This window comes from Anas platyrhynchos, chromosome 2, assembly GCF_047663525.1.
Source record: "Anas platyrhynchos isolate ZD024472 breed Pekin duck chromosome 2, IASCAAS_PekinDuck_T2T, whole genome shotgun sequence".
NCBI lineage: Eukaryota > Metazoa > Chordata > Aves > Anseriformes > Anatidae > Anas > Anas platyrhynchos.
In genome coordinates, this window is record NC_092588.1 from 62,844,915 (window position 1) to 62,856,309 (window position 11,395).

An 11,395-nucleotide genomic window follows, 5' to 3' on the forward strand; every position below is an offset into this window, starting at 1 on the left:
TCACAGAAGTGAGAAGTGTTGGGCGAGGTGCTTCTGAAGATGAATGCAATAGGAAAGCATGGCTTATTTGGTGATGCTTAATCTGTAAGATAAGCAGCATGTTATCTCAAAAGGTTTTGTATCAAACAGACATAAGCTATCTATTTCTGCCAGCTCATGTTTCCTGCAGGGAGAGCATACCGTGGGCTTAACAGAGAGAACAATTAGTATTTGCTAGTAATAGGCCAGCTCTTCAGGTGGCAGCAATAGTGACACCATCTCTGCTGCAGTCTAATTTCAGTCCTAGTGCTTATATCAACTCGCTGACTAAGCACATCCAGGGGATGTGATGGAGAAGCCAAGCAATAATCCTATTTACATTCTTGCTCCTGCTGTTGCTTATGGTGATGTGGCCAAACAAATGGTAGCAAATTTTTGCTAAGTAATCTGAGGGCAAAGGAGCACAGCTCAGATGGCTTCAAATTAGCAAAGAGAGTGGTTCCTCAGTAAAGCATGGTGTATCAGCTTTTAAAGCATGGTATGTCAGCTTTAGTTCAGTGCTCATGCATGCGTTGATACCAAGCTTCCCAAAGCACGTGGCCTCACAGGCATGTCAAATGTGTGGAGAAGGTCCTGAGAATTAGCGTGTCCATTCAGACCGAGTTGCATTTGGAAGGCCATTGCTTCCCTTAGCTGAAATTAAAATGATTGACTCCTTTGTGATGGCCGATTTATGTTGACAGTGAGCTAGATCCCTATTAATTTCCGATATGCAACTGAATTAACTCATGTTCCAAGTATGCAATATACATTACTTGATACTGTGAGCTCCTTTTTGCTTCTGTCAATACTAATGTAGCTTCCTAGCTGCTCTGCTGGATACATATGCCAACGTTTATTCCTTGGGAAACAAATATACAAGAAGTTTAAGTAACCCATTATAGACTTCATTTGGACAGGAGGGAAATCCCTGTCTGCTTTAAGATTGAAAAGGTCTTCTTGTAAGGACTGTAAAGATGGTAGTCAATATGCCATATATAAATGCATCCAATCTTTAAGAGAAATATATCCAGATGGTTTAAACTATAGATTTGAATTTAAATTCCAGATTTCCTGAGAGTCTAGCAGACTTTTTATTTTATTTTTCTGTTTAGAAAATCGTTACAGACGCTCTCATGCTATATATACTGGCAAGTTATTCCTGGAAGTATAGACTTCTGCAGGCTACTTACGGAATTTGTTCCACTGATTCACTTTTATGCCTTACAACTGTGAAACAGGACATCTAACTTGATCAGTTCATTATGTCTGAGAACAATAAAAACAGGAATAGAACAAATATTTCCAAAAATCCATCCAAAACAATTTTCAGCTGTTCTTTACAAACCGCATGCTTACGCCTTGCATGAAATTCAGTTGGTCCCATCAGATTTCTGTTTGTGCTGCAATAGTAACATACATTAAAAAGTGCTGAAATTGAGATCTTCACTTTGGCTATCAAAATTCTTGCAGCTGGACTGAGGGCCATCACGTGTTCTCTTAACATGATGTAAATTCCTGATTCCTTCTTTTTCTGACGCAGATTCTAGCTGTTTTTTGTTTGTTTTTTTTTGTGTTGAGCTTCAGCCCCGTCATAAAAGTGCCCTTTCTGTCAACTAAATAAAACTTCTCACCTTTTTGTTCATGGTACTCCACAGAGGATGCTCCAGAGTCTCCCTCTGGCCCCAGTTCCCCCAAAGTTGCCCTGCTTCCACCGGTGCTGAAGAAGGTTCCTTCTGATAAAGAAAAGGATGGTCAGAGCAGCCCCACAATCAGATCGTTTTCTCAAGAAGGTAGGAGGGCTGGTATGACTGCTGGTCCAGCATGCCTTTCTTCTACTAGGAAACAGTGTGTCATTGTTCCCTGTTTGGTTTCCTCTTGAAAGGGAAGAGGGTTATTCATTTTGAGGAAAAGAGAGGGAGAAGAGTGAATCTGGTCACCTGCCCCTCGTCCATCATCTGGTCCCATCCTCCCTCCCCCTGCACCCATGGGCTGGTGCTCTACATTTTCTTCCTTTCATCAAACCAAGTGAAATAAGATGAATCCCTTGCTATTAATAATGCATTTGAACTATTAATGACCTCTTGTATTATGTATATTATTCATTAGTTTATTATTTATTAGTTTAGTTTGGTCTGAGTCGAGATGCTGGATGGTATTGGTCATGCATAAACGTGAAACACAGCTCTGTTGATAAGCAGATTTCCAGGGGAGCAGCCATGCCTGTTCCTTGCAGCCAGCCTGTTGCTTTGTTTGTATTCTTCCTTTCCCTGGGATCGATGCACGTGACCGAACTCAACTCACCCTTGTCTTCGTGTGCCAGGGCAGGGCTTGGTGCCTTTTATGCACAATAATAGACTGCTGCCATCTCTTTGCTGCTTTTCGTGTCTGCTCTGGATTTCTAATTTCGCTGGTGCATCTCCTTGACCCACAGTTGGCTCTCAGAAGAGCTAAAGCTTCCTCTGAAAGTATAGAACATATGGAAAAATAGTCACAGAAATACCGTTCAGCGTGGTGTTAGCTGGCACAAAACCAATATTGTAAATCTGGGTGTGAGACGTCCTCCGTCCTTGGACTCTTCTCAAGAAAGACAGTGAGCCCCATTTCCATCCCAACGTGATTCCCATTGCATCCAGACTGGAAAAATCACATAAGTCATGGTACCCTTTCAGTACTTTGCCAGCAGGTTTTGGAGTATAGGATGGGGGCTGATGAGTCAGGGCAGATATTTAATGCTGGGTGTGAAAAGGGAGCAGTTGTGCTGCCTGCAGAGCCCATTACCCTCTAGATGAGAGGCAAAGCCATCCACAGAAAGGGAGTGTCCAGAGGTATGTTTTGAGAAGTTTGTCCCTTTCTCCCCTAAAACTACCATTTCCTTAATGAAACAGTCTACCTCCCAATCTGGTTGATGCTCTTCTTGGAAAATTGTTGGTGTGGTGGCTCCAGTTTGGTGACCACACGTCAGGCCATGCTGTGAGGTGTCTGTCTACAGATTTTGGCTCTCCCTTCAGCCATCTGTACAATCCTGTTGGGCTGCTCTTGTGGTGTAAAGGTAGCCCAGCAAAATGACCACAGTCTTGCTGAGGTCTGTGGAGCTAGCAGGGCATGGCACACCCAAAGATCTCTCCTGTGCCTCGAAAGGGCTGCGGGTTTGGACAGTCTGTTTTGCCAAAAGGTTGGCCTTTTGTATTACAGCAACCTCTAACACAGCAGAGATTCAACAAGTTTTTGCTGTTGTGATTGTCATGTGAGAAGAGGGACCGTCACTTAAATTTTAAGATCTGTTTGCTGTTCCCAAAACGTTACACAAAACAGGTTGGATGCTGTGCCTTCCTCACTCCTTGCTCACTTACAGCTTGCCTCCACAGCAGATTCAGCCAAGTTGAGGCTCAGTTTCCTAGTTGCTGCGGCACTGCACTGTGAGAATTTTAATAATAGCTTGGAATGGCTCAAATTGGGTTTCTGGGTCCTTACAGAGCTGCTGCATTTTGCATAATGTTGTTTGGGAAAGGCTAAATTCTGTTTCTTTGGGTTGTTATTCTTCATTCAAGTTATCCTTCCTTGTTGCTGCGCTCCTTTCTCTTGTAGCCATTCCTCTCTCCTTGCGTTCTGCTTCCTTTCAGACTGCCATGCTCAATTTGCTTCTGCAACTGGTAAATCACTACAAATCTGCCTAAGTTAGTAAACAAAATTACATCTACTGCAAAAAAGAAAGCCGCACATTAGATGATACTTAATTATAGAATTGCTTTACGTTAATGATTTTAACTGTGCTGCATGGGACAATCTCCAAGTGCTCCTCCTTACACACAGTACCTGTAAGATGGGGCTGCAGTTACCAACGCATGCAAATTTCTGGCCTAAATTTAAGCCAGCCTCCGGCGTATTGATTGCTACTCTTTGAATAATTGATTAAATGGGATGAATAAGTGAAACTGTTTACACTACTCATTACTTGCCATATATGGCCCTACAGCTGAGGGGTATAAACGAATCCTTTTCCCTGCTAGAGCAAACAGGAGATGGGCAAAAGAGAGATGCAGACTGTGACCGTGCAAAGCCGTCTGGCGGAGGGGGAGCCGCAGCGGGGCAGTGTTCTGCCAGTGCAGAAGAGGAAGGCAGTGAGCTTGGGCAGAGGAAGGCACAGCCAGCTCCTGGTTAGCAGTTTCCTATTTCATTTTTCATCACGACAGTGCTCGACAGCTGGCACTAGCAATCGTGAAGATACGGTGATAGCAGAGAAGCCTTGAAATGGTGCTGGTCTGTCCCTGAAGTATGAGAAGGGTAAAAACCTCAAAAACCTAAAAATTTGGAAAAAAAAAAAATTGCTAATGAAAGATGTGTTTGCATATCTCCTTCACAGCAGCACCAGTGACCAGTAAGTACCTTGTAGTACCTGCAGGCCCTCTGTGGAGGAGGGCTCCTTACAAACTATTACTGCTCATTACAGCGGCAGTGGCAAGCTGCTAAGTCCTCTCCAGGTTGAGGCTCGCTGCTGCTCTGTGTGTACAATTCCTTCTTAAGATGCATTCATTGAAGTATTTCAAACCACATTTCAGCCTCCAAATTGTTAGTGCCAGCTTCAGCACAGTCACTCACACAGCCATTTGAGAAGTGGGTAAATCAGCTTGTTTTGTTACAGCACCTTGTCCTTGGTTGGCATAAACACGACAAAAAACACAAAGAAGCACAAGACCCTAAACCCAACTCTGTGCTGCACCTCCTGATGAGCAGCTTTGACTGACAGCGAACTCATTCAGAAAACTTCAAAAATAATTGGTTGAACCGTGTGTTTTTTAAAATATAAAAACTCTCGTTCCCAAATGGCATGTGTCTACATATCCCCTTTACCTCTTAACTAGTTTTCTTAAACAGTGATTCAATATTACTTTTTTTCTGCAGCATTTTAATGAGGCGTTTGAATATCTTATTCAGTGGTGTTTACAGCCAGTTCTTCTATTTGCAAGGCATCGTGTATCCCTTCTGTAAATTTCCCATCATCAGGGAAAGAAACACCCCATCTGCCCTTCTCTAGCCTTAGCCCGGAAGGCATAAACTGATTTTCTTTTCATATCGTGGAATCAAACTTAGCCCACTGAAATTCAGAATCTCTACTCACTACCATAATCAGATTGTTTTAATTAATTTTAGGACGGCTCACTGGTAAAGTAAGTTTCAAAAACTGAAATGCTGCCGTAGATCTACACAAGTCCCCTTTCTGTGGCTCCATGGGGACTACACATGAGCAAGAGGCAGCTCTGGTGGCACAAGCCTGGCTGCAGCATGTGGACTTAAATGCCCAGTGTATTTTTCAGGCATTTTGGGGGGCAAATTACCCATCTTGCTTTATTAGGCCATAAAATAGAACAGCTGCTGCAGCATGTGTTGTGGGTTTTGTTTGAAGAGTGAATGGAAGCTCAAACAACAGCCAGGTAATTACTAGCAGGTATAATTATAAAAAATGACTCCAAACCACCAGGCACCTATTTCTTTGAACAGTAGTGGTGTTTGAGGAGATGGAAATGCATTTTATTTTATTTTATTTTATTTTATTTTATTTTATTTTATTTTATTTTATTTTATTTTATTTTATTTTATTTTATTTTATTTTATTTTATTTTATTCTTACAGAATTTAGGTATCTTAAAATTGTCAAATTTAATTAAATAGCTTTAAAAAAAAAAAAACTTTCTCAAAACCCTTTTCTCTTCATTCCCAACTTGCAAAACAGGAATAAGAAAGTGATTTTGTAGCTGCTGGCTCTTGTTTCATCCCTCGCTTTGGCTAGCACAAATAAAGGAACTGCTATTTTGGAGTCAGGAGGCTTATTTGGATAAGCAATGTGCCGTGTGTGCAGAGGTGGGTCTCACGGGACGCGTGCTGGATGCATCCCTTCTGCTCTCGTCCCAGCAGAGATGTGGAGCTGGACGAGGTCTGTACCAAATGAAAATGGGACAGAGCTTTCTGGCACATCTGAGTGTCCCTGTGGCCTGACTCACGGCCTCTAGGCAGGGCTGGGGCTAGGGGAAGGGACAGGAGGTGTTTCATAGCCGCTCTGGCTGGTGGCACCTTGTTCAGCAATGCGCACACATGGCCACAAGGTCCAGCATGGACCAAAGCCAGGCATCCTCACCTGAAATGGTGGAGCAAAACTCTTGGAGCTAACACAACTCGCAGCAAAGGCACATTTGAGGATCACAGTGTGTGTGAAGGTTTGTTTTGATCGGAAGCATGAGATTTCCAAAGCCATCAACCCTTGCATAACCTCACTCCAACTGATGTGCGTAATAAAACTCTTGTTTCCATAGCAATGTTAGACCACTAATCCATCCAATCGGATGTATTAACAAGGTTTGAAAACCTTTCTTTTCATTTAATTTCAAGGCTTCTAGGTCTGGGGGGGAGGGAACCACTGGCCTTATTGAGATTTGTGCTGGGCGAACAGAATGGGTGCTGCTTGCTTTTAGATCAAGGGGAGCAGGGACGTGCCTCTGCTTTCTCCACTGCCGAGGATGGTGAGGTGCAGAGCCATGGTCTCAGCTGGAAGGATGCAGGTTGGGCTCGGTGTCCTGCAGAGGAGAAAGGCTTGGGATGTGCACTGCTGATCTGAGAAGTGCCCAGCTGAGAGACCCGAGCAGTCAGGTGGCCATCGCCTGTAACCTAGCTCAGCTGGGGAAGAAAAGTGCTGTTTTGTTTTGAGGTGATGTGATGAGAAGGAAGTCTCCAGGCCTTTTCTTACTTGTAATGTAGAAAAGAAATGTAATGTGTCACACTGAAGTACTGGGTTTCATGTTCCAGGTTTGTCTGCTTGCCAGCCAATGGCAGAAGGAAGCTTGTTCCACTTTTTTCCTTCTCTCCCTCCCTGTCTCTCACCTTTTTTTGTGGGTTGAAGAACTAACGAGTCTGTGTTACTCCCCCTAGTTCAAATTAAATCAGTGGGAGCGGGAGCAGGTCTTACATGCATGAGTGACTTTTTTTCCTTCCCTTCCCTCCCTCCTACAGTCCTCCGTTAGTAAGACCTATTTCTGTGTTTTGTGCAGCTGCAAAAAGAAGCCCCGGGCAGCAGTCCCACGAGTTCCAGGAGCTGAAGCAGAGGTCCTTGAGTAAAGACGGCCATCAGGGAAGCAAGTCCAGTGACTCTGGCGAAGAAGCAGATAAAGATTTTATTTTTGTTTAGCAATCAGTGCAAGCGCTTCGTAGTGCGAGAGCTTTTATAACAATCAGGGTACAGCAATCGACAGCCCTCCTAGCCAGCTGCTCGGTCACCACAGGTACACTCCCATGCAGAAAAGCTGATCTTCCAAACACGAATTACTGTGCAATCGGTTGGCATTGATTCGGCCCTTAATCTCTGTCCTGTACACTTCAGGCCTTCCTTCCCATGCCTTTGCTAAAGCCAGCAATTCCTTCGTGTATTCTACTTGAATTTCTCCGAAGCAGCTACAGAGAAGTGCCCTGCATTAGGGCATTTAGAAAGCAAAGCAAGTTAACTGGACACTGTCGTACACTAATACACTGTACAGCAGGTAATGTGTTGTACTGCTGAATGTAAATGTGTCAAATCTGCACGTGACTGACCTATAAATATATCCTTGCGGTATGCAATTGCACATTGTAATTATATTAAAAGAGCACACTAATAAAATAATTTGTATAGATTATATATATTAAATGCTTGGGTATGGTTTTTACATTCTCCCACCGGGAGCTTCTTTCTTCCTGTTATTGTACTGTACATAAAGCTCCCGCGCTTACATTTGTGTACTGTCAAAAAGCACAAGAGAGAAGGATTTGAATGATATATAATCTTGTTATGCTTCCACATTCATATATTAATGTACATAGTTGGTTGGAATGAGGGCAACTGAAATTTTATTAATATTGGTGTTTTCTAGAGGCCTTCTCCGGTTCTGTCTGCATATTCGCTTCCTTTCAATGTGTAATTCTCCGAGAAGAACAGTTTGACATCTGTAAAAACATTTCTGCTTTGGGGGGAGGGGGCGCAGATTTCACAGGTATCCACTTACGTTACAGGTTGAAGGGATTTTATTCATATGTATATTTGTAACAATAAAATGATTTTACAACTGAAATGGAACTCCTCGTTTTTGTAGCACTATTTTTGATAGACAAAGAACACAGTCAAGACAAAAGCCATATCGTCTTTTTCTGCTCGTGGTAAAAAGCCTGTTCCTCTTTAAAGGGTCACATAGACATCAACTTCATAAAGTCACTGAAAGAAGATCTCTTTGCTTGTCTCCTCACTCATGATTTTCGCCAAGGAAGCCTTCAGGTGAGCCAGAGGCATCTGCTCTCCAAGTTCTGTGGTTTGGATCCGTAGGACAGAGCAAACTTGGGTCGTTGACTTGCTCCCAAGAGCAATTGTCCTGAGCTTGCTGTGGCCTCTTGGCATGGGTAGAAGGGCTCAGATGCCTCTGTCGAATTAGCTTTCTGCTGCCCCCCGGGAACAAGCTCTTGCTACCCCTGCTATCCTGCTGTAGAGGGGCTGCTACAGCCAAACACTGGTCTTTTATACCGAGACCTTCCAGAGGCACTTTGCAGAGATTTGCATCTCCAAGTAAAGCAGGAGGCCATGGGAAACAGGCTGTAAAGTCTGGGGTTTCATAGGGTTTCATACCTACCTGCCACAAGTTTTGCATTGTTTTGGAATTCCGCACCCATCTACAATCATTAAGAGAAATTATCCATTTTCACAGGCATTCAGTCTTTATTTGTTGGACATCCTTCTCAGAAGAACTTGAGATTGTATTAGAAAAGAAAACCAATCCGCGAGTTGTCTGCTGCAATTGGCATTCACACAGGACGTGGAAAAGATAAGTGTATAAGTCTAAGTATTCAGGAAGGGTTCCTTGATTGGCAGGCTTCATGAATTTAAGATTTATCGAACCCCAAGGTTTATGTTAGTAGTAAGCAGGAGTAGACTGACTTTCAGCTGCTGGGAACCTCTCTGAGCTTGCAGCCCTTACCAACCATCCACGTGTTGTCCAGTTCCTGCTGCGAGGCTCCTGATGATAGCATGTGCACATCGCCCTAGCATTAGTAAACCAAAGAAGGGGTTTCTGAGATGCTGTAGAGAAAGGGTGTGCTGGCCCTGCTGTGTTAGAGGAAAAGCTGTAGTATTATAGAAGAGTTGTCTGCTGTAGCATAGAGGTTCCATTAGACAGCAATGCTTTTTTTTTGTGTCTGGGTGTGAGGAGGAAGGTCACTTTTCATTTCTGTGCTGCCTGCCTGGCACTGTCAGCCTGGGGTGCAGGATGGCTTGTTGCCCGAGGAAATCGTGATCCCCACCAGCCCCACGCCCTGTCATCAGGACCTGCTTCCCGCTCCCTGCTAAAGCAGCTTGAAGTCCGGGTGATGGATTTTGAGTGTTCTCAAGTGCTCCCTGGTGAGCAGTAACAACAGCAAATATCTGCTTCCTCAGATGAGAACAGCAATCGCCTTAAATTCCTTCCCCCTCCAGCAGGGCTGCCCTGGGCTGATTCAGGCATTAGTGTGGCCCGTTAATTGCAGCCTTCGTGCTCCGTGCGACCGCTGCACTTAACGGGGAGCTGGCATCAATGCTAGCTCGTGCTGCCGCTGCACACCGTGCGCTTATTCATTGATTAACGCGGGGATGGTTGTGCTCTCCTCTTGAGTAGAAAAGAGCTGCTGAGAAGGATTATTTTTCTAAGAAAATAGCAGAAAGGCGCTTCGAAGTGCTGGTTTCCCCCAGGTGAGAGGATGCCAGCAGTGGTGCAGGCAGTGGCTGCGTCCTGGCCCTAGAGATCACGCTCTGCTCTGGTTATAGCATCATCCTCTGCTCCATCCACAGGAGCGATGCTGCTCTTCGCTTCTCCTGGAGCTGTGTTAAAACACGGTGGGTGCTCAGGAAGGGAGGGAGGCAGCACCCAGCCCTGCTCAGCCCTGCAGTTCTCTCATTCCCTCTTGCCAGCGGATCTTACTTGTGCTTCCCCCAAACATTGGGATTGATGGTTGCACTTTCCGGGAGCCTCACGAACCATGCAGGAAACGAGTTTACTAGGAAATAGCATGTGTGCTGCTTGAAACCTATTTTATACACCCAGGTTCACACGAAAAACAAAGAGGGGCATTTCTTACTCCTTGATGCGTAATTGCCACAACCTGAAAATAAACTGATAAATGAAACATCTGCACTAACGATCTGCCATCACAAAGGCCTAACAGAAAATATAATCCCCTCAAATATTATTAGATTAAAGCCATTTCTGAAGTTAGAAAAAAATAAAAATAAAATAGAAACACAAACAAAACAACAGGGGTGTGTTTTTCAAAAGATGTATCTCTAAAAATCTATAATGCTATGAAGAACCAAAAAAATCAATTGTTTTTTTTTGTTTTTTTTTGTTTTTTTTTTCAGCTTTTCAAAACAAGCGTTTGAATTCCTCCACCTCGAGAGTTCCTGTCTAGTACAAAGCCAGAGCTGAAGAAGTCATTAATTGAAAGCACCCCCCACTTTTGAAAATGCTGCCAACCTTTAATTCTTATTTATTCCCGTAAGGAAACAAGGCAAGGCAAAGCAATGGGAGTTTGGTACATGAGCTGTGCGTGCAGCAGAAGGCATGTTCCTCTCGTCCCTTTAATGCCAATGGCTATAAACCCAAAGTTCAATGAGCTCCTCAAGTTTACAGTACCCTGCACAGTGCCCTGCCCAAGTAATATAACGTGCTCTGAGCCCCTTTCTTTAATTCTTGCTTTACTGGGTAACAAAAAGCAGCCGGAGAAGCCTAAACCCATTTTAACCATGCAGAAGTTAAGCTTTAAGGTAATTTAATTGATATTGCCACAAATCTTTTCAGTGTCACCTGTATTTAGAAGGACCTGCTGATGTTTCCGAGGGATGTTTGAGTACTTGCTCGTGCTTTTAAAGAACAAAATGTATTTTTCTCATACTGGATTGTCACCCAAGTTCATTGCAGCATTTATATTACCCCCTACATTTACAGGGTACGTTGGGGGCAGGATTTGAGGGAGCAAAGACATGGGGCATCTCTGGGATGGGGTCAAGAATCAGGAAAAAAATGAAAGCCTGTGGGTTGAGATGAAGACAGTTTATTAGGACAGAAAAGAAAGGAAAATAATGCTAATAGTACTACTACTAATAATATGTATAAACAAGTGATGCACAATGCAATTGCTCACCACCCGCTGACCGATGCCCAGCCTATCCCCGAGCAGCTGGCGCCCTCATCCCAGCTAGCCACCCCTATATATTGTTTAGCATGATGCCATATGGTATGAAATACCCCTTTGGGCAGTTTGGGTCCGTTGTCTTGGGTCTGTCCCCTCCCAGCTCTTGCTGCACCCCCACCTGCCTGCTGGCAGGACAGAGCGAGAA

At 43.9% G+C, this 11,395-nt stretch overlaps 1 protein-coding gene across 8 annotated transcripts in view; it reads left to right on the top strand.

Annotated features, from left to right (window-relative positions):
* CARMIL1 (capping protein regulator and myosin 1 linker 1) overlaps positions 1–8,111 on the top strand; it is a 183,478-nt gene extending 175,367 nt beyond the window's left edge. For 3 of the 8 annotated variants that reach the window (XM_038174389.2, XM_038174390.2, XM_072034849.1), the window contains 3 exons: positions 1,677–1,811; positions 4,029–4,175; positions 7,059–8,111. In XM_038174389.2, the coding sequence (XP_038030317.1) occupies positions 1,677–1,811; positions 4,029–4,175; positions 7,059–7,195 (419 nt within the window). In that variant the 3' untranslated portion in view covers positions 7,196–8,111. The remainder of the gene's footprint in view (positions 1–1,676; positions 1,812–4,028; positions 4,176–7,058) is intronic. The other 5 variants (XM_038174391.2, XM_038174393.2, XM_072034850.1 and 2 more) reach the window with 3 other exon arrangements.
* The last annotated feature ends 3,284 nt before the right edge of the window (positions 8,112–11,395 follow it).